The 22,961-nt window shown below is 34.0% G+C and overlaps 3 protein-coding genes and 1 pseudogene across 4 annotated transcripts in view; 2 read left to right on the plus strand and 2 right to left on the minus strand.

The window, feature by feature from the left end:
• LOC120119731 (protein PEP-RELATED DEVELOPMENT ARRESTED 1, chloroplastic-like) overlaps positions 1–20,826 on the minus strand; it is a 33,607-nt gene extending 12,781 nt beyond the window's left edge. Inside the window, exons 1-10 of the mRNA XM_039139547.1 lie at positions 20,492–20,826; positions 20,107–20,262; positions 19,444–19,512; positions 19,142–19,312; positions 17,999–18,142; positions 17,513–17,671; positions 17,327–17,392; positions 17,133–17,192; positions 16,586–16,697; positions 8,823–8,832 (exon numbers count right to left, since the gene is read on the minus strand). Coding sequence (XP_038995478.1) covers positions 16,653–16,697; positions 17,133–17,192; positions 17,327–17,392; positions 17,513–17,671; positions 17,999–18,142; positions 19,142–19,312; positions 19,444–19,512; positions 20,107–20,262; positions 20,492–20,794 — 1,173 coding nt within the window. The 5' untranslated portion in view covers positions 20,795–20,826 and the 3' untranslated portion in view covers positions 8,823–8,832; positions 16,586–16,652. The remainder of the gene's footprint in view (positions 1–8,822; positions 8,833–16,585; positions 16,698–17,132; positions 17,193–17,326; positions 17,393–17,512; positions 17,672–17,998; positions 18,143–19,141; positions 19,313–19,443; positions 19,513–20,106; positions 20,263–20,491) is intronic.
• On the plus strand, positions 6,551–9,908 carry LOC120119730. Its single transcript, XM_039139546.1, has 6 exons — positions 6,551–6,991; positions 7,221–7,432; positions 8,372–8,630; positions 8,736–8,821; positions 8,909–9,000; positions 9,510–9,908. Exons 1-6 carry the CDS (start codon positions 6,671–6,673, stop codon positions 9,740–9,742), a joined length of 1,203 nt encoding a protein of 400 aa, XP_038995477.1. The 5' UTR covers positions 6,551–6,670; the 3' UTR covers positions 9,743–9,908.
• LOC120119734 (5-formyltetrahydrofolate cyclo-ligase, mitochondrial-like) lies at positions 11,339–14,095 on the plus strand. Of its 2 annotated transcripts, XM_039139549.1 has the most exons (7): positions 11,341–11,642; positions 11,751–11,891; positions 11,968–12,117; positions 12,966–13,007; positions 13,295–13,340; positions 13,656–13,726; positions 13,810–14,095. In XM_039139549.1, exons 1-7 carry the CDS (start codon positions 11,357–11,359, stop codon positions 13,944–13,946), a joined length of 873 nt encoding a protein of 290 aa, XP_038995480.1. In that variant the 5' UTR covers positions 11,341–11,356; the 3' UTR covers positions 13,947–14,095. The 2 variants fall into 2 exon arrangements, with proteins under 2 accessions (XP_038995481.1, XP_038995480.1); XM_039139550.1 differs by lacking the exon at positions 13,295–13,340 and having other exon boundaries at positions 11,339–11,642.
• On the minus strand, positions 14,879–15,835 carry LOC120119735 (annotated as a pseudogene).
• Positions 20,827–22,961: the final 2,135 nt, after the last annotated feature.

Raw genomic sequence — 22,961 nt, forward strand, 5'->3', positions numbered from 1 at the left:
CTCAAATAGACATCCCCAAATGTGAAAATGATTTAAACTAGGCTTTTGACCTGTCCAAAGCTCAGAATGAGTTTTTACAGGTACTTTAGTGGGTGCTCTATTAATAATGTAAACTATTGTCTTTAATGCTTCTCCCCAGAGAGACTCGGTAAGGTAAAATGAGCAATCATACTCCTTACTATATCCTTAAGAGTTATGTTACATCTCTCATCTATACTATTAATACTAGGTGATCGTGGCATGGTGTATTGTATTGTGGGACAATACCACATTCTTATAGGAATTTAACAAATGGTCCTGGACGTTGTTCACTTAAGCTATCATATCTACCGTAGTACTCACCACTACGATCAGATCCGACTTTCTTAATTCTTGTTGTATTGATTCTCAACTTCATCTTTATAAGCTTTGAACACGTCCAAAGGCTGAGATTTCTTGTGAATGAGATATAGGTACCTATAACGTGAGTAGTCGTCTATGAATATTATAAAGTATGTTTGACCATTCCAAGATGTCGTAGGGAATTACCCACAAATATCCATATGAATTAACTCTAAGATATTTGTAGATCTGTTGGCACATAATCTCTTAGTTTTGGTTTGTTTTCCCTTAATACAATCAACACTTGCATTAAAGTATGTAAAATTAAGAGACCCTGAAATACCATTAGACATTAAGCATTTAATTCTACCTTTTAAGATATGACCTAAGCTCTTATGCCATAATGATGCTGAATTTTCCTTATTTAATTTTCGCTTAGTACCACGTGATTCCACTTGAAAGCTTTCGGTATAGGATGCAATTGTATCGAGTAAATAAAGGTTGTCATACATATTCAAATAACTAGTTCCAACAACATTTGAATTTAAAGACAAAGTAAATTGATTATTTCCAAATGAATAATAATATCCATATTTGTCCAATAAAGAAATATAAACCAAATTTTGCCTAAAAGATGGTACAAAAAAGTGCATTTTAAACCCAAATAATAACCATTTCTTAATAGCAATCTAAAAAATCCAATTGCTTCCACCTCTACCAATTTTCCATCACCCATAAAATGTATCTTTCACCATTATTTGGTTTTTGAAAGTTCGGCCAACCCTATATAGAAACACTTATGTGAGTAGTAGCACCAAAATCTATCCACCAAGTATTTCTAGGTACTGAAGTTAAATTAACCTCAAAACATACCTAAGTAAGAATCATACATTTCTTTGCACTCTAAACGTGATATTTGGTACAATCTTTCTTCACATGTCCAGACTTATTACAATAGAAACAACTTTCTTTATCATGTTTTTGTTTCTTTTGAGTTGGACCCTTAGCAGCTTTATTCTGATTTTTCTTTTTCTTACAATTATCTTTAGAGGCACAGGCTAAATGATCACTTTCAGTTTTGTCTTGCTTCAACCTTTCTTCCTCTTGCACACAATGAGAAATAAGCACATTTAGAGTCCATTTCTCCTTTTGGCAGTTATAATTGATTTTAAATTGGTAAAACTGCTAAAAAAGCAATACCAAAACCATAATAACGAGTAGATCTTCAGAAAGCTCGATCTTAAGTGCCTTAAGTTTTGAAGTAATATGGAACATTCCCATAATGTACTCCCTCACATTTCCTTGACCCTTATACTTCATAAACAAAGAAGTCAGAAGTGATGTCATCTCAACCTTATCGTTTTTAGCAAAACATTTTTAAATTTTGTTAAGAAAAATTTTAGCCTGAGTAATCTTTTTAGATTTTGTCCTCTTAAAGGCTTTCAGAATGTTGTGTTTCATGACCACTAGACTCGTGCGATTTGAACGATCCCACCTCTCAAAATCCCTTTTTGCATCAGGGTTACTTTCTTCAATGAGAGGTTCAAGTTGTTATTCCCTTAATGCAAGGTCTATGTCCATACAACCAAGCACTATGAGTAAGTGTCTTTTTCATTCCTTGAAATTTGTCCCATCAAGTGTAACATCCTCAATACCAGGTTAGTGACTAAATTGTAAAATTTCAGAATTTGGTGATAAAAGTAAGATAGTTGAATAGTTCAATGATTTATTTGAAAATATTACCTGAAAGTTATTAGTAATTTTCAAATGAATTAAAGGGAAAATGGGTCTTTGGACAAGGAAATAATTAAATAAGAATTTATGGGTATTATAATAACCCATGTTGAGCATGTTTGGAAACAAAGTTTCCATACAACTCTCATCTTCTTCCATTCTCCAACGTGAAGACCCATGTCAAGGTAAGTTTAATTTCTTTTGGTTAATTCTCAAAATTCAAGAGTGGGTTTTGATCCTTAGGTGATACTTAAGCTTAAGGAAAGCTTAAGTTGTCTTATAATCAAAAGATGAAGAAGTTATGAAAGATTAAAGAGAATGAGTTTCAAAGTGAAATTTTGAATAAGAGGGTTTAAATGAATTTAGAGGTTGAATTTGACTTGTCTTCAATCTAGTTAAGACATAAGAAGTGTTAGAATTAAATTTAGAACATGTTGAAATTTGAGTATGATTCTTGAATTTCATAAAGAGGAGAGGATATTGAGGTTAAAGATGGGATAAATGAATATTAGTAAGGCTAAGCATGTGTATGTATGTTAGGATTATTAAAGGAGGTGAAAGATGAAGATTTGAACTGAAAAGAGAGTGAATTTCGTGTTTAAAATGGAATTTCTGGGTTGTGTGCATCGGTACATCTTCAATGTGTACCGATGCACTCTCAAATAAATGAACATCGAATGCAATTAGTGCATCGATGCATAAGGAGTGCATTGATGCACCCCCTTAAAATACAAACATCGAATGGGATTTGTGTACCGATGCATAGATAGTGCATCGATGTACATGTTAAGGGATGCATATATACACTGTATAGTGCATCGATACATATCTTCATTAAGAGATGAAATTAGCCTTTCTTTTAGCCTAAGAAGTGATAGTTTAGAATATATCAATTAGTATATTGATATGTATCAATGTATTACTATGTTGATATAGAACGTAATCTTGTTCCGGAACAATCGAAGAATTAGAATCGAGTCAAAGTAAGCAAGGCTAAGGTGAGTGTACATACTAGATAGAATTGTATGGAGATAAGACTTGTGATAAGTCTATCTCTTATAGTTGAATTCATGATTTCATATTCATGTACATGCATATATATATATATTGAATACATTGATTTCATGCATAATTCATTTATGTTTTAATATGATATTATATGAAAGGATGCAGTTGTCAGAGAATCAATCCAGGTATGTGAAATAATGGAAATGATCATATGTGTACATGTGAAGTTAAATATGTGTTTATATGAAAAGTGATGAAAAAGATATGAAAATGAGAAATGTATTCATATTTAAGCCAATGTTATTTAATATGAAAGTTGTAGGTATAATTGGCATGCCAAGAGTCGAGGGTTATACAGTGGTCCTTCGGGACATATACAGTGGTCATTCGAGACATAGTGGTCATTCGAGATAAATATTCAGTACCCCTAGTGGGAATTTATTCGAGCTGTGGTGACAACATTCGTGCACAACCTCAGTGTACTCATTTACCTCATGTTCTCAATAATGTACATGGGCAATACAAAGATAAAGTGAAATGAAACTTGCATTAGATGATAAATTTCATATATGCATGACATGATCATATATGTTGTAGTGTAATGGATACATACAAGTTATAATGTTACAATTGAACGGTAAGAGTGCATGTTTCATGAATTTATTATTATATATTTAATTATGCCTCACTAAGTCTATGACTTAGCGTGTAAGTGATTTACACGTAGGTACCAAGAAACAAGAATAGCAGAAATAGAAGTGGCAAAGACAATATCATTACTAGAAGATCAGATCATAAGTAAACAACAAAGTATGTATTTTGATTGTATATAGTATGTTGGCATGTAAGAAATGTTTTAGTACAAACGCTCTGATCGACTTTTCTAACGTTTTAAACGTATTTATGTAAATATAAATGTATAGTAATGAACGGTTAATTTTTTACGAGTTTTATGTACGTTTTACGAAAGTTACTATAGCAGTTCATCGATGCACTGTTCATTACTGTTCACGGCACTGTTCATACCGTATTTTACTGTTCATCAAATGTATATTTTCTTAAATTGGTTACAACAAACATAATTAAATAGTATATTATCATATTTCCTTAATATGAATTCAAATGTTTTGTTATTTTGTAATAAAAGTGTTTTAAAAAGTCAATGTGACATTTCATATTCGTATCTGGGTCGGGTACGGGTTGGGGGTGTTACATCAAGCATGGGAATATAATTGATGTTAGCAGAAACTGTGACAGTAGAAGAACTAGCTGAACAAAATAAATGACAAGCTCACATAAGCAAAAAATAAATTGAGCGGATTATTAATGAGATGTTCTAATACTGGTGTAAGTCATTGTTGATAGTTTAGTGGCTAACTTACATCAATGTAAGTCAGTGTTGTCAGTTAAATCGATTAAAATTGAATAATACTCACCCTTACTAATGTATTTGATGTGATCTGAATCCATTTAGCTGTGGGGGTGTTAGAGATGGATTCATCAACACGATCTCAACCAGAAAAAAGATTAACGAGACATTATTGTTTCAGGCAAACTCATTTGTTTCAATGACTACCTTACAACTTTATGTTATCTTAGAGGTGATAGTTGATAGAGTAGAGATGATAAAAAAAAAGTCAGAGAACAACGAGATAACTGAAACACCATTCTCCTTAACTCCTTCAACATGATGTTGATTCTCACTACAACAATCATGGTTAGTGTTGTTGCTGCAACTGACGACAGTGACAATGTTGGGTTTTCTCTTTTGAGTTTAAAGTTGGCATCCACAATTATGTTCTTATCGGACACTGAGATGTTGATGTTTATGAACAAGATTCAACCCAACTATGCACTTCCAACAAACATTACCATCGGTGAATGACAATAAAAATGTCATTATCGCCAAAATGAGAACAATTTAAAATCAAATTAATATCATTAATGAAGAAGATCAATGGTTGATGAAGACATGAAAAAGAGATTTGGTGAAATGTTTCAATAACTTGAAGAATAATTATGATATTCACAAGTGAAAGGAAAAGAAATTAGGTGGGCAAAATGGAACTATAAGAATAATTGAGTGACTAAATATGTAATTTATCTTTGGTTTTTGACAGGGTTAACTATTCGGGGTAAACAAGATAACAATTTAAACTTTAAAGGATAAAATGTCCCAAAAATACTTTAAGATATAACAAGGTAAAAATTGCATACTTTAGCGATAATAATGATTTTAGCCTTTTAAAAAAATATTACGTATATAATTTTTTCCCTCCTTCCCTAAAGTACTTTAAACTAATTTTTATAATTTTTTCAAAATAACCCTTAAGAATTCAAATGCATCCACCCTGATTTTATAGAAGAAATATTCATAGTAAACAATGCTTAAGAACCAAGACATTCCCCACGTGTCAAAGGCATCAAGGACATAATGTTTCGTTACATACAATCCCATTTGATGGCACAAACCAATGCCTCCACTCACACAAAAGCATAATATAAATGCACTTACGGGTCACCCTTTGCATCACTACATAAATAATGTCCATTTATGTCACATTCCTAACTTTCAGCATAGCATGATCATATACATCTAATTATCAATTTTCTCATCTTTTATTTTTCACCAAATCACCAACATGGCATATGATAATTTCATAAATCTCTTTCTATATTTATTAATCACAATACCATAGAATTATATCATTACCATTTTCTTGTAATCATTGTATATCATCACATAATATCATTTTAAGCCATTGTTATTTTCTCTTAACAAGAATAATGTTAGACTTAATATATATCATTAAAGTATCATACCTTGCTTAGTATGACATCATAATTCACTATACGTTAAAGTTAATACTCAAACTATGACTCTCGTTTTAAATTATGGTTTTATTTTAAATTAATTCTTAAACTTTTAAACATTTTCATTTTAACCTCAAACAATAACTCTCGTTTTAAATTAATTCATAAATTTTCAAATATTCTAAATGTATTCCTAAACTATGACACTCAATCAAAATTGATCCCTAAACTTATAAACATTTCAATTTCACCCCGAACTTTTGAACGATATTGGGGATATTATTAGAATGCTCAAAAGCATGGGAATCAATTTAGAATGAAAGTCATAATTTGAGAATGAATTTGAAATATTCAAAAGTTCAAGATCAATTTAAGATGAGGGTTAAAATTTAGAGATAAAATTAAAATATTTAAAATTTTAGAGATTAATTTAGAACACATATCATAGATGGACGTGTAGTGCAATTAACTAGTCTAGGTTTAATATTGAATAAAATTTGGTGTTAATAGATATTTTACCTTCATTAGACCGCAGATTGGGATTCGAATCACTAATAATTAAATAAGCCGTGATGTGACTAAAACAAAAGAAATTTAGGGATACGCTGCTCTGATAAGCAAATATCGCATTATTCGTTGCCTCTTTTAAAAGCACTTCTCTCTGCCGTGCAACTTTGTGTTCTTCCTTAATCGCGTTGACTGGTCTATCCATCATCTTCTTCTTCCTACTTCTATGCAATCCTTTCTCTTTTGATCCACACTTCGGATTATCTGTACCCAAAAGAAATCGAATATGTTGGGTGCAGGATTGGAATTCGGGAGAACTCGAGGCGAAGATCGCTTTTACAATCCTCCTAAAGCGAGAAGAGAGAACCGGAATCAGCAGAACGATCAGCCATGGAGAGATCATGCCGATGTTTCCGCGACTCAATCGAAGGATAAACCCATCGTCGTCACTCATGTGACCCGGGAGTCTCAGAAGGTGATTGGTTCAACTGACAATCACAAACCGGTCTCGATTCCCTCTTCCGAACCGATTGTTTCTCCTTTGAGTAATTTAGAGCGGTTTTTGGAGTCGGTCATGCCTTTCGTCCCTGCGCTCCATCTCTCTAAGGTTTATTCAATCTCAATTTGATAATGTTTTTTGGGTTGTTTAATTCCTTGTGTATTTCTTTCGTTTAAATTAGTTTTCCTTATAAGTGAAAACGGGAATAATTTATTTGACACTGTTTATCAAGCTGTGAAACTAAATTTATTTAAAAAACGTGAAAATAAAAAAATGGTGTAAATGAGTATTTTCTGTAAAAAAAATGTGATTGATACGTAAAAGTGGGGTGTTGCAGACGAAGATGAGAGGGTGGCGAACGCGTGCGGATGAGTTTGAGCCATATTTTGTGTTAGGTGATTTATGGGAGTCGTTCAAAGAGTGGAGTGCATATGGAGTAGGTGTCCCACTAATTTTGAATGACTGTGATTCTGTTGTTCAGTATTATGTACCTTATTTATCCGGTATTCAAATATACGCTGATCCCGTGAAGATGTCTGCCAAGTCAAGGTAAATTATACATTGCTATCGTTGAAGTTTATTCTGAGTACACTTTGATATCTTATTATTAATTTTAGTGTTGTGTATTATTCTTACCGTGAATTTTATTGAAGTCCCCTGATTTTTCAATGCCTCTTTGCTATATTCCTATGTTGAGGGCTTGTTGCTTGCTTTGAACAGAAATTATACCGTTCCTGTCTATTTAGTTAAAGCGTGATGCTCTTCTTGGAATGTAATTAAATACACTCTATAACTCTGAAAGTTTGGTTATATTGCTCACATTATCTCAAGTCTCCTGTGCTGCATTATCTGGATTTAGCTGTTCTTTGGTTTAAGCGTTCCTTCCCCTGTGTTAATTATGATGGGAATATTTATAACTTCTATTATAGCATTTTTTTGTGGAAGTGAAGATAAGTTCTTGTCTTGATGAACCGCATCTCTTCCTTCCCAAGGCAAAATCATTTTTATTGTGTCCCAGTTCGTATTTAATGTTAAAATGCTATGTACGTGATGACAATTTTGAAGTGAACCCATAAATGTGCCTTAAAAGTGAATCAATCACTGTGTTTTAAATAAAATTATGCACCCCAGTATTTTTTGTGGGGATATCGACTCAATGATTTGTTTTCTGTTTAGAATTTTTCAATAACCAGGTTGTATACAGAGTTGAAATGGTGAACACTTCTATTTATAATTTTTTAATTCTTTTCTTTGTTTGCTTCCTCTCGTTCTCTGGTCCAAGCATATGAATTTGATGTCAATTCACCTGACCCCCCCCCCCCCCCCAAGAAAAAAAAACCCACCCTTTTTTCTATCAAAAAAAAAACCCACCCTTTTTTTCACTTAATATGTCAGCAGTTGTTTACATTTTGGTTCTTGCATCAAAATTTAAAATAATACAAAATATATTTTATTATATTGTATAATTATTGATTCCCTTTAAGATAGGCAACCAGGGGAGGACAGTGATAGTGACATTAGGGACTCAAGCAGTGATGGTAGTAGTGATTGTGAACTTGAAAGAGGAGCAAATGTTTCGAGAGAGAAAAGAAATCACCACATGGACAGATTGTTCATGGGAGACCAGCAGATACTTCAAGAAGACTTCTTTAGTCACGAGGGCGAATCTGTCAACTCCCGAAGTTGTCTGATTTTTGAATATTTTGAACAAGACACTCCTTACAGCCGTGAACCTCTAGCCAACAAGGTTAGTTTACATTCCTCTCCTCTCTTTTCTACCGCAGGAGGTTTTTAGTGTCCAGAACAATGCTTCTCCCTTTTGTTCAGCTCCTAAACTTATCCGTGGGAACAGATCGTAGATCTAGCTTTCCGATTCCCCGAATTGAAGACGCTAAGAAGCTGTGATTTATTATCTTCCAGCTGGATATCTGTGGCATGGTATAATCATCCTTTTTTCTTGACATTACATTTATTGTCAATCTTGTTTTTGCATATATGATATCTGTTATTTTGAATTTCTTGTAGGTATCCAATTTACAGGATACCTACTGGACCTACATTAAAGGATCTAGATGCTTGCTTTCTGACTTATCATTGTCTTCATACACCTGTAGGAGGTAATATAAAACTTCTTTTTAGAACATTTTTCGCTACGGGTGTAGACGTGGAAGTGATTCTATGCTTTCTTGTTGAGCGATCTTTTCTGGCTTTGCTTGTAGTTGTGAATCTTTTTCATCTCTAAAAAGTTTTGTGAACAACTGTATCAAATGGTGTCGAGAGTCTCTCATGGTGTGTCTAACAACTTGTAAAACCTGAGAAGTAATACTGAGGGTTTTAAGAGCCATATCTTTTCTTCATCTCATTTTCTCAAAAGTTTACTGCTTGACAAAAATCTTTCCCTGTTTGAACTCAATTGTATTTTCCGTTCGTTTCTTAGTAAATAGGGATGTTGTTTGTAGCAGCTTTTTGCAACTGAATATTTACTAAAATACAGAGCGCATAAGCTGGTTTTTATAGACTTGCCATTAATCAGAAATAGTTTGTGCTTGCTTAAGTTTTGGTAGCATCCATGTATTGGCAAAGAAATCTTTGTCCGTTTTCTATGCTGTAACTAGTCATATTTCAGGTGGACAAAGTGCTCAGTCACCGACCATGACATGTTCCAATGACATGGATGGTCTTCCAAAGATGTCGTTGCCAGTTTTCGGTCTTGCTTGGTACAAGTTCACGGCTTCATTGTGGACACCCAATGGAACAAGTGATTGTCACTTGGCAAACCTCCTCTTTCAGGCTGCAGACAATTGGTTGAGACTTCTTCAGGTCAATCAGCCAGATTTCACATTTTTCTGCCGCAGGTGATATTCAGATTTCCCTGTAATGTTAGTATACCTTTAAATACCAGAGGAGGGTAAGTGCAATCATTACTCATCGAACATCACCTACAAATTATAATACCTCGGTTTTGGAGGTGAAAATCAAAGTGCAGTCTGGGGCCTGTCTTCTTGTATAAAAGAACTGGGGAAAATGTATGGCACAGAATACTTCAGGATCGAAGTGAAGTAAAGCTTTTGAAATAAGGCTTTAGAGGAAGAGAAGGGAGAAAACTTCAACATCAGAAGCTGGAGTACAGAGCTTGAGCCCCAGTGTGAAAGTGGTTTTCCCCTGCCCTGATGATATGTTATCGTTTTCTCCTCCCTATTTCTATTTGGAATTATGGATAAGTAAGAAAAAGCAGGCCCTTTTTTGTTTGGTGTCCTGATGGTCAAAATGTAGGATTTCATGTTCTACTTGACATTAAAAAGGGGATTTTGGTATGTTGGTTGTTTGAGATGTCCCTTAATGTGTTTGTAATGCTAATTTTAATTACTAATTTATAATCTCAGACAAACGGTGTGTTAAGAGAAGGGATACTAATGAATTGGAGTTTCTGGTTTTATGCTCTGAATAACAACAATTAGTTCCACTACAAGTGGTAATGCACATGAAGTATAATGTGATTCGAGGTGATCCCTTTAAAGGAAATAGACTTTGCTTAAGCAATTTTACTGTTCAAGTGATTACTCAGTTATATGTTGCATCATCCGAGGACAGTCTAACCGGCATGTAAAATTTGATGGTTTTTTTAAAATTAGTTTAAGATGATTATAATATACTACTGAAAGTTGTTTAATGAATTCATTTTGACAGAATTTATAGTTGTATTAACGATTGAAATAAGATTTTTAAATCTAAAAATAATAATATAGTTCGGATTAAATTTTAAAATATTTTATAGTATAAGAAATGCTGGCATATTTTAACCATGATTTAAATATTGGACGATAGGAGTTAGGAGCGAAATTTGAAGTGAATCTGATACAACATTTGACTGAATAGGTACGTGTTTGACATGAAAGTAGTAAAAAAAATTATTAATCAAATGATTAACAATTATTTGATTAATAAATTTGTCTTTCTTTCGTTACACAAAAACAAAGAGGAACTGAGTTTAAAGAAGACTTCATTGGATGCGATACAACACCTAACTGAATAGGTTTGTGTTTGCCATAAAATTAGGAGTGGGGCCCTGTACATGGTCGCAAGCAAGGATGCAGAGGAATGAAAACGAACGTAAATTCGAGGATAACAAAAAGAAGGGAGAGATATTTCCAGGTGGATGAAGAATTAAACAAAGTAAAAAGGACTTTTGGTATAATATAGTGGCCTAATTGACAACATTTTTAATTTAGTGGTCAAAATAATATAAAATTAATAGTTTAGTGATCTTGGTGTAGTTTACGCAAAATGATAACATCAGTGTATGATTTGGACAAAAAAAAAGTCCCAAAAATGATTTAAATGGTATACAAAAGATCATGCTCTAAGCTGAAATCATGTGGCTGGTGCAATTCTCCCTCCGTTCATCAAGCACAGTGAATAGCAACATTACATCAACATCAACCGGACGGCACGGCACCCCACTAACCATTAGAAATGGGCGTCATCCATTTCTATCCAAACTCCAAACTGCAAACCATGTTCCTTCCCCGCAAAGCCACTCATCTAATTCGCAAGGCTAATGTGGCGGCACACTTCACTCCACCCCCAACCGTCGGCTTCTCCGCCGCTAACGTAAGCCGCGCAATGGTCACCATGAACAAGGACGGCCTCGGAGTCGATACCCACGAACTCGAACCCATATTCCAACAAAAACAATCTCTTAGATCCAAAGTACGCAAAGCTCTAAAAAACATGGACCCGATCCAGAAATCTCAAGAAGGTAGCTATATAATATCAATTCAATATGTGCTTTCAAGTTCTACTTTTGATTGCATTCTAAGTGTTTGTTCATTTGTCTCATCGGGTATTTTTCTGCCTTGGGCTTCAGATAATGCTATTCAGAATACTGTTGTGGAGTCTTCATGGTTCAAAGCTAGTAAGAACGTATGTGCTTACATAAGTTCTCCTGCTTTACTCGAAGTCGACACCTCAAGGATTATCTCGGAAGTTTTGTCAAGTCCTGCTAAAGGTTTTTTTTTTCTGGGTTAAGTTTTAGATTTTGATTGTTATTTTTTTTATTTATTGTTTCGTATTGAACTTTGAAGAGAGGAAGAAACTTTATGTTCCACGGGTGGTGGACAGGAATAGCAACATGAAAATGCTGATGATATCTAGTGTTGATGATCTTATTGAAAAATCAATGAACATTTTGGAACCAGCCTTAGTAGATTCTGATGGGATCCAACGTGAAGACGGTGCTCTCCTCTCCTTATGTGCTTTTCATTTTATTATTGTTATTTGTTAAATTGGTGTTTCTTCCCTTCCCTAGGTCCATAACATCAACTGTTTCATGCTCCATAGCTGTCTGATCCATTAACTAGTATGTATGCTTAAAGATACTCGTCTGGTCATCATTTCTTTGGGTGCATGCATTGGTATTTAAGATTGTAAGTGGGCTGGGAAGCTAAGCCTAAGACGCTGCATTTCAACTTCTTCAAATTATGTTGCAAAGCGATTTTGTTACCGAGTGTATATTACAATGTGCATTTTGCCATCAGTTGGCTTTTGTTGCCTTTGTTTGTTTTATCAGTCAAATTCAATATTTTGGTACAAAGTTCTATAGCTATCAGCTTCTGATTGGAATAAGGAATTGAAGCATCTACTTGTTTCTGGCTTTTTTATCAATGACTCATGCTGATTGTTTATAAGAACAGATGTTTTTCAGACTGTTAACCCATATTTGCTTTTATTATTCATCCATTGCAGCAACATATGTATGTTTAATATTCTTAACACTACATCACCTTGTGGATTTAATGTAGACAAGTCGATTTCATGTTTTTTTGTCTTCAGGATGTTCATTAGCTGATTCATGTTCTCGTAAAAATACAAGTATAAAAATATTTTGTTACCTTTTGGGTTTCCACTCTAGGAAGTACTAGTTCTTTTCCATTTTGGTCTTGAATTATTCAAAGTTTTAATTTCTTGACATAACTAAGTGTATGATCCCAAGCCTGTTTCTTGGTTTATTTCATGGAAATGCTGCATATAGCTTTTTTGGCATTAGAAAGGTTGCTAACTATTTTTGAATTTCCCAGTGCAGTTATGCAGGCAAGTGATCCACTCGACCTGTTTATAATGCCCGGTAATTGCCTTCATTCTCCTGTTCGATGTTTCCTAAACGATGAAATTTCGATATAACTGTTTAATCTATGTTGTAACTTTCACATTTCTACTTGCCAATATGACTCCCTCAAAAACAGCATGAAAAAAAGGGAAAACTAACATTCTCAACATCCGCACTTAATGGAGAATTGAAGAAGCAAACCATGGAGTGCCGATATCTAGACATCGCACTTTTTTTTATTGTGCTTCATTTCTCTTTCTGCTTGGATTGCATGCAAGAACTCATTGTATTTCCTTTTCTATCAGGGCTTGCATTTGACAAATCCGGAAGCCGTCTGGGACGAAGTGGGGGGTGGGTTAACACTTTCCAACTTTCTGGTTTATTTTTAATTCATTTTTAATGGCATTGTTAATAATCATATTCATTACCGTCAGTGTGGTTCTATTTGCTATATTGGTTTTTAGGGTTCTTTCCGTCCATAAATATATGACTATTAGATTCAATACAACTGCTCGCACATGACCCTGAGGTGTTTACCAAAGAAGTTATTTACAAATTTGAAGATTTCTATTTGTACTTTCATTTACTTATGATTTGATTATATTGTCTTCTAACATTATTGCTTATGTTTCCCCCTTCATGTCAATTATTGATAATATCTGGAAGTTACTATGATTTGTTCCTTAAGAACTACCAAGAGCTCACAAAGAAGAAGAGATGGAAGCAACCCCTCCTCGGTAAGTGCCACTGATGCTCCTCGATGTAATTTGCACAATACAATACTGTTTTAAAAGTTTGCTCGACTATTATTCGGTTGCAGTTGCACTGTCATATTCAGTTCAAATTATTGAGGAAGGAGCAATACCAGTTACTCCCTTCGACATTCCGGTGGATGCTCTTGTTTCTCCTGCTGGTTTCATTCCGATAAGCACAGCTGCTTTCCGGAGATGTGAGTGAACAAAGCCTTCTGGTTCCGTTCGGCAGTTGCATAATGATTGTGTTTCACTTCATAAGAGGCTTGCGTCTAAAGAAAGTGTATGTATCTTGGATGAGTGATCGGATAATCAAATAATGGAACATTTTAATAAGATTTTTACAAAAAAATCTGATTAGACATTTGTCCCTGTGGTTAGGGGTTAAACTAGATTGCAAAAACAAAGTTTATGACTTTTGAAATTATCATTGTTTAGGTTGATTTGAGAGATATTCTTTGTGGGGGGGGGGGGGGGGGTTAGTGTCCAAGGAAATCTACGATTGAATTAGTGAAAAACTTGTTAAGCAGGAAGATTTTCGTTGTTGATTTACTGAATTCTCGAAGTGGTGGAGACAAGGCGTCGATCGAAGGGGCAATTGGTGCCACAAACGGTAAGTTTTCGTCTTTGTTAATTTTTTAAGAAAATATATGATGAAAATTTGGTGGGATGTATGGTATGTGGGTTCAATATGCAGAAAATAAGAGAATATCAATAAATTAACTTTTCCATATCCATTTTCTATAATAATGATTAAATTGTTGGAATTTTTAAATATGAAATATGAAATTTATTGAATTATTTTAAATCAATATTAAATTGATAAAATATGTAAGTTCTGGAAACTAAAATTATGATTATGTGAAGTCATGTCATCGTCTTAACAAACGATAACTTTATTGATGATAAAATGAAAGTCGTTTCGTAATTTTCATTTTGTAATTAGAATAAAATTGACCTAATAAATTTATGACCAATTTAGTAGTTTAACCTTGAAAATAAATGTTTTATTAGGACTGAAGCTATCAATTTTCTTGAGTGTGATGATGATGAAGATGAAAGGGCACCAACATTTTAAAGAAATGAATCCAATGGTCTTATTATTTAGAGAGAAAAAAAAGACAAATACACTTACATATAAAAACATGGTAAAGATCCACTAAATGAATTGTTGTCAATTTCTTATTCAAAGCAAACAATCTCAAGATTTGGCAGTTCCAGGAGCAGCTCCTCTCACTCTGCCCATAATCATCTTGGCGAACTCCGCAAGCTTTTCAGTCTGGAGCATGACATCCTTAACGGCATCATGAGAGCAGAATTCGTGCGCCCACTTAAGCAGATGAGGAGGGTAGGTCTCATTAAGCAACCCGATACCGGACATCTTCTCTATCACTCTTAGCCAGCCTAGGAAGCACCCAAGTGCGATGTCGAGATATCCGATTCGATAGCCTCCGCCTCCCTCTGCTGCACTCATCAAATACCTCCTCCAACAGCACCAGCCCTTCCTCCACTTCCCCTATTGCTGCTCCCCTTGCATCCTCTCCTTCTGCGATGCCAATTGCTCTCATGGAAGGGAGCCACTACAATACACGGCAAATAATTAAATCCCAAAATATGTTAACCGTTAGCTAATAACATTCGACTACAATGCTTCAAAAAAAATAAAAGGTACAAAATGCAGGTACCTTTTCGTCAAGATAGGCAGCCAAGAAGCGAGCGTGGGCACGTTCATGGGGTTGGGAAGGAAGAATGGAGGGAGCAGAAGACCAAACCTCATCGACATATTGGACAATAATGAGGGACTCACAGATGGTGTTATGGCCATGAATAAGGTCAGGGACCTTCTTGTGAACAGGATTGGAGAAGAAGGTGGCTTTTACCTTCCCATGGCCTTTCCTGAATAAATTCGTAGTCGACAGACTTGATGTTAAGGGCGATCCTTTCCCTCATCACAAATGGACTCGACCACATTCCCAACACTTTCACTTCCCCATCACTCTCTGCCATGCCTAGTTTCTTTACTTGTCTTCACCCTACAAGTGCTTATATATAAATTGATGGAAAATGCAGATGGAACTCAGACTTCATAATATTAAATGAGTTTTTAATTGTTTATTCTCGATGTAGTCATGTCAAGATTGTGCTTTCTACATTAGTCATTAAATTATTGTATTTTTTATTTTAGTCATCAAACTATTTATTTAATTAAAAGAATATTTAACTTTATATCTTTTTAATTTTAGTCACGAATGATTAAAAATTAGTGATTTGTTATTTTATAATGTTTTCAGACCAATAATGCTCAACTATTAAACTATATTAATAATAATGAGTTTTCCCCATGGTTAGGTGATGGGAAAGTGCATCTGTACGAACAAATGTAGAATTATGAAGCGATTAAACGTATTAATATGTCATCCTTTCTCTTCGTTAAGTCGCGGCTGTGTTTTAAGCAGGGATGGATTAAATGGAGGCGAAGAAAATTGTTATTTTTTAAAAATTATAAATTTTTATATAATTTAAATATTTTTATTTATTTATTTACTCATTTTTCTAAATTTTATAAGTTTATTTCTCTTAAAAATTTATAGAATTATCTATATTCGCTTTAGATCATTCGCATCTGTAACAACATAAAATTTTGTGTTGATTTTTTATTCTAGATCATACCTAATGCTTTAGATCAATAGCATATTTTCTTTCAATTCGCTCTGATCTCATAGCAGGGTAAGTCGAATTATTGTTTTATCTTCCTTCTTCGATATCATAATTATGGGTGAGTCTAGAATATAATCAATTAGCATAAGACTAAAAACGACATAAATCAATTATAATTGAAAATACTCTCCCCCTTAGATGTAAATTAACCTCAAGATGTAATCTGACTTTCTGGTACATGCTGCTCAAAGAACTAAAATGCAATTTCCTGCAGAATTTGAAGTGTTTTCTGATGAACCTGGATTGAAATAAATAAACCGAACCACGGAGAAACGGTGATCAATATGACTGGTTAAAACTTAAAACGGTTCTACAAGCTTACGTGCACAAAGCCCTCGATGAGAAGAAGCAAATTCTAGTTCATTTAAAAATATGAAAAGTGGAATGTTAATATGTTAATTTATGACTAGATTTTACTTCAAAGTTCCCAATTAATTACCGACCACCTTTAGTCTTTAGGCTGATCCATAGAGGATGCACCATGTATAGCATGCGAAGGTATTATAATAACATGAATGCACTCTAGTTAAACTGTCAATGAGAGTTTGGAAGAAAAGAATAAAAGATTCTAAAAAACGAGAAATAGCTGATGTTAATGATTTCTACGGTTGAATCAAATGTATGGGATCGATTTTGAGGAGTTACCAAGAAGGCAAGGTAAAAGATAACTTACCCATTCTAAATGTTGTGCTGTTATGCCAGAAACATTTCCACTATATATACCACCCAACACCTAAAAACGCAAACAAATAGTTTCCATTACTATTGATCTTGCAAGTAGAAAAAAGTCAATCAACTCTTTGCATGGCTTTAGGTCCATCGATTGAGTGAAAATCATGTTGCCTAAAAGTGTACTAGAAATAATACCTTTGTGACAGTCTCAAGAAACATGCCGGGACGAACAGGAAGTGGTTTTCTCCCTGTAACACTGCCCTGGTTACCATGAGAAGAAGAGAGTGAATAAACTGGAATTTCAATGACTGAACACGTCAGCCATTCCAGCCATATTTTAATCAAAAAATGAAAAAGTATATGAATGAACATAAATCTAACCCTTCCTGCAATTCCTCGAGGTCTCGTTCTACCAGAATTAGCTTCTTCATCAGTGTCAGAGTGGTCTGCACCTTCATCTTTCCCTAGCATTACATTTCTTATCATTTCTTGGACAGTTTTCCCAGGTTTCAGCGCTACAAGTTTTGTCAAGAAGTTAACCTGCATTGATAAGATCAGAATCATGCCAATATAATAAAAACTAAAGTATATTTGTTTTGGACCAAGAGGACCATCGATAGCTTATTTCGGTATTAAATTGTATCATATTCTGTGTGGGTATGTTTGGGTGTTTGTTAATGTTCATTGCTTCTCACTCTGTTTTCACTCTCCATGTAGGCCTGCATTCACAGTTGTCATACAAGTCTTCGCTTAAATGGTAATGTTAGATGGGGTTAACTCCCAAGATTGCTTTGGTTTCCACCTGTTAAGTTTGTAGTTTAGCATAGTTTAATCAATTTTAGTTTATATAAATGCAATCATGCACACCTCTGATTCAGGAAGAGTACTAAAACCACGGTCATTTCTTTCATCAAGGATTCCACCTCCCATCATATTTCGAGCTTCCTCCCTGATCAAGACAAGTCTTGCAAGTAGCTTCCGGTCCGGAACAACGGGCCGAGTTTCCATTGTCTAGAAAACCATTTATAATGCAAAACAATTTTAAATACAACGAAATGTAGCAAGCCTTGCCAATGCAATAAAAAAACTAACAGAAATACACCCCAACCAGTTGTGGTCTAACAAAAGCAGGATAACATAAAAGATGGTAACAGGAAACAAATGTTTTTCAACATTTTATTCTATATCCTAAAGCCCATGCAAAGGTAAAGGAAAGGCTCCAAAAGAAATGGTTTCATAATTGTAGCTCTGAGCAGAACCTTATCCTTTCCCCACCTTAAGTTAAGAATATCAGTCATTCTCTCCATTTTTTTTATTGAAACAAAGTATTAGTCGAAAGGGTATCTTTCCCTCCTTTTTAAATAACAATTATGGAAATATGTAACCTAGCAGGCTAATGTTTTTGACATATCACAGTAAACTTAATGCGCTCCTTCACCTAGGCAATAGCCCAACGCCAAGCCAGTCACCCAGGTAAAGTCAGATTATCTACCAAAAAATAAACCAAAACTAAACTTGGAAACTTTCATATCAAAAGAAACAGTGACTGCAATGAAGGTTGAAAATTTTAAATTCATAAATAGTGAAATAAAAAACTTTAAGGTTGACATTGTTGAAAGTAATGTGTCATTTATAGTTGAAGATGCTGTTCTCTTTTTATTCATCGAGTCATATGTGAAGTTGCATGTAGATCCAATGAGCTTATACTGTGAATGGTTACTTTTTTAACATGATACTATCTCAAAGAAAATAACACTATACTAAAATGCATAAATAACTGCAGTCCGTTTGTTTGCTGATATAGAAGCTGACCTACATCAGTGTTTGGAATATCCTAGGCAAATAATCCACAGCGGCAACTTAATTTACATATTAAAATACACTCAATCAGTACCCAGAAATGCTTATGAAGATGCAATAATCTCCTGGAAGCTCAAGCATCTATCAACTTATACAAAATCATAAATCACAAACAATATCTGATTCATTATAAGATTTTTGTATATATACCTCTAGCAGATCATCGGCCTGGTTTGCTATATCGTTTAGATTTGCTCCAGGAAGATGAACTTTGGTGCCATTTTCACTTTTGAAGGCACCACCGCCAGCAGCAACTCGACGTAGTAGCTCATGTCTGCTTTCTTTCAGGGGTGTTCTACAGAGAAGTCCAATCACTTGAACCTTGAGAACAAGGACAAGCAAGAGAAAAGTAAATAAGCATTTGGTTCATGTTAGTATATGAGTAATATGACTAACTTTGTGCTAAAGTTGAATCAGGAATAGCCAGATTGGGCCTCGGGGGACTTCCTTACATGTGGAGGACATTTTTTTGTGAGATGTGCTAGCACGCTCTCCTTAATCACCTCGAGCAGTGACTTTCGCTGAATAAAAAAAGTCCATTTGGAATTTATTCATATGTGAAAAAGAATTAACTATAAAGAGATGAACAATGACGCACGACAACGAGCAAAAAGTGGGGTGGCAATATCAAACCAACAACCAGAAAACATGCAAAACAAACTACATGGAGATTTAAACGATCCAGTTAAATTTAAATGAAACACTATTGGTGACTCATAGCCGTTCTAAGCTGCTATTACTTTCGAAATCCTATATCAAGAGAAAGGAGTAGAAAGAAGGGAGATATCACCTTCAACTAATTTTAAATGATGATAGAAATTCCATAAAAAGAGCCAAATTACCACAATGGCCAGTATTACTACATGGTTCTGCTAATAGCTCATAAGTTGGCAACATGGAAACACTACAATTTGGTCTTGGATACAAACAAGATAAGGTTGAAAGAAGAGCGGTTCACGGAATAATCAATCAAGAAGTTCAATTATTCTTCAAATCAAGTTTTTCAAACCGATGCTAAAATTCTTATTTTCTGTGAAGTTTCAGCATTTTAGTCATCTTACATCCCATGTTACGAGCCCATGCTAAAATTCTTATTTTCAGTGAATTTGCTGTACCTTGTCATCTTGGTCCTTTTCAGCAACCTGTATCATGTAATCAAGAGCCATCATGAACCCGGATTCCATTTCGTCCACTCTTTTCCCAATTACTCCTTGTGCAGCTAATTCAACAGCCACCTCCTCGGACGCCTCATCCATGTTCATATCTTCCAGCTGTACCAACGTTGTACAATTCACTAATCACTAAAGCCTTTGTGTAGAACAAAGAAGAGTGATTCAATTTTCTAAAGATTATAAGCTACGTGACTGATTGGTTCATAGCCAAAAGCCTGAACTGTTTTACTATTAATGACATTAAAACAAGCATTCCATCAAGCACAAATTAACGTATCCTACAACATATGGTCTGGGAAAAATCAGAAAAGAAGAGTGAGGGGCTTACAAGGGTAATAATTTCTTCAAGAACAGAAATGACTTGGTCTCCTCCCTTGAGTAAATCATCATACTGAGAGGAATCGAGGTTTTGGGTGCCTTGACCATGTTGGTTCTGGGTTTCTTCATCAGGGTAGCCACCGCCAACTTCATAGCTGGAGGAGACGCGGCAGAAGAGTTGCTGCTTCTTTATGTTGGGTTGTTTTAGTTGCCAATGGAAGTGAGGAGGAGATAGGTTGAAGGGAATGGAGGTCGAAGAAAGATTTGGAGACGAACAAGGAGGGTTTATGAAGAAGACACTGCTCTGCAACATTTTCTACCTTGGGGTATTGGAATATATCTGAAATCTGGAATTTTTTGCTTTTAAAAGATAGTTTTTTTGGATAGCTTCGATGTAAAAACTTCCTTGGATTTGCAAGATCACTTTCCCAATAAGAGTGGAGTAGGCTTGCATCCAAATCAAGTGGACTAAGATAAATTCACTTCAGGCCTCCAAGAAGTTTTGATCCATTTTTATTTCCATCCCAATGATAGTGTTTTGGTTCAAGTTGTAATGTACTTGTAATTTAGAAAAAAAAAATTATCAATCAAAGATGTTCATATTATTATATCTTATTAAATTTGAATTTTGGTATTTATTAATATCTCTACTATTATTCTATCTTATTAAATTTGAATTTTGGTATTTATTAATATCTCTACTTAATAAAAAAATAAAAAAAGTACGATCATTCAAATATTAATTTTATGGAAATATTATTTTAATTATAATTTGATTTGTTTCATTTGTAAATGTTATTCAAATTTATTTTATTTATTTTAGTGATTCAGATATAATCAAGTATCAAAATTTATACATATATCTAATTTGATTTGAGGAGTGTTATACCTTCTCTATAATAGTTGACAATCATTCACCTATCAAGGGCCTACGAAAATCCTCTATATTGTTAATCTCATCTTCATTAAATCATTTATGTGGCAATTAAGTTTACTCAATTTTATCGACTATAAATAGTTATCATCGCCCTAAATTTAACACCAACACTGAAAACACACATTCTCTCACTTTTGATCTCTCGTTGTATATTGTACATAATCTTCTTCAACTTATTAGTACCACCAAGCACGACTCTTCACTCAAATTAAAAAGGTGAAATAGTCTAAAATTGCCACAATTTGATTTCTTCCATCGACAAACAAAAACTAATAATATTCGAAAACCGTTTAATCTAAGCTCAAAACAATTCGAATTAGGGTAATTAAAATCCAAATAATTTGAACAAATGATATGAACTTAAAACAGTCAAAATCGAATGTAATCTAAACTTAAGAATTTAAATATGAAATTGCTTGAACCTGAAATTAACTTAAACTTAAAAGGATGAGACAATCTGAACATAAAATTGACTTGGATTAAAATGGTGAAAAATTGTAAACCCTAAATATGAAATTGACAAATCTGATGTTAATTGATTCGGAAGAAGAAAGCAGCGAAATGTAGACAAGCAAAAAGAGAGCGCAGTATATACCAACCCTGAAAAGATATAGGAGATGGAATGTGTTGTAATTGTATTGTTAAAGAGCATGTCAGAACCATAGAGGACAAAATATAGGGAATATATAAAGAGGGAATTCGTGTATTTATGGAACCTCGCGTTGCTTTCATTCCTTTTCGTTTCAATTTTCTTTAAGAAGACGAAGATGTTTTTGTCTTCAAATGGCTTAATATGTCTTTACCTGTCTATTACATAGTTTTTTTTTTAATTATTTGTATTCAATTTTCTATTATATATTTTTAAAAAAAATCATTATGAGAGTGACCTCTCAATCCAATTTACATGCAAATACATCTAGGTCTAAATAAATAGAGTGGTAAGTAATACACTGACCTTTATATAAAGACCTGTTTTGGTGCTTATGTCTTATGTTTAACTGCCTGAAAAAGATTCATTAAAAGAAAAACACTATCCGAGGACGTATTAGCTAATTTAGAGGCCAATTAAGTTGGTGTTATTTTTATGAAGAAATTGAGAGGCAAATAAGGTTATAGAGAAATGGAAAAGATGGTGATAGTTGCGATTCGCATACAACGGAATCAAAGACAAAATAAAAGAGAAATTGATGTAAACAAGTGCTAGAGCCCCACCTCTGTCTTCCCTCTCTAGTCACACTTGACAGCAGACTGTATACTTTATATTTTATTCTCACACTTTTAATTTAGTTTCGTACTATACACAATGGTTAAAATATTTGTGTTATATCTTGAGGTTTTAAGTTCAAACATTACATACGTTATCATAATATGAGATTTATAAAACTATACATAAATCGTTTACTACATGACTTATGAACTTACATTAAATAAAACTTTATTTTATTTCATTCATATTACGAATATGACATAATTTTATATTAAATGAGACAAATATCATAATTATATACGAAATTTGATCAAATATACAATGTGATATATGGCT

This window comes from Hibiscus syriacus, unplaced genomic scaffold (assembly GCF_006381635.1).
Source record: "Hibiscus syriacus cultivar Baekdansim isolate YM2019G1 unplaced genomic scaffold, ASM638163v2 tig00110332_pilon, whole genome shotgun sequence".
NCBI lineage: Eukaryota > Viridiplantae > Streptophyta > Magnoliopsida > Malvales > Malvaceae > Hibiscus > Hibiscus syriacus.

Bases quoted from the DNA above. Each gene is read 5' to 3' on its own strand.
- LOC120119730 (XM_039139546.1), top strand. From the start codon at position 6,671: ATGTTGGGTGCAGGATTGGAATTCGGGAGAACTCGAGGCGAAGATCGC. The intron at 8,631-8,735 runs GTTAGTTTACAT...CCGTGGGAACAG, and splicing joins GTGAACCTCTAGCCAACAAG to ATCGTAGATCTAGCTTTCCG. The intron at 9,001-9,509 runs GTAATATAAAAC...GTCATATTTCAG, and splicing joins TCTTCATACACCTGTAGGAG to GTGGACAAAGTGCTCAGTCA.
- LOC120119734 (XM_039139549.1), top strand. From the start codon at position 11,357: ATGGGCGTCATCCATTTCTATCCAAACTCCAAACTGCAAACCATGTTC. The intron at 13,341-13,655 runs GTGGGTTAACAC...AATATCTGGAAG, and splicing joins CGTCTGGGACGAAGTGGGGG to TTACTATGATTTGTTCCTTA. The intron at 13,727-13,809 runs GTAAGTGCCACT...ATTCGGTTGCAG, and splicing joins ATGGAAGCAACCCCTCCTCG to TTGCACTGTCATATTCAGTT.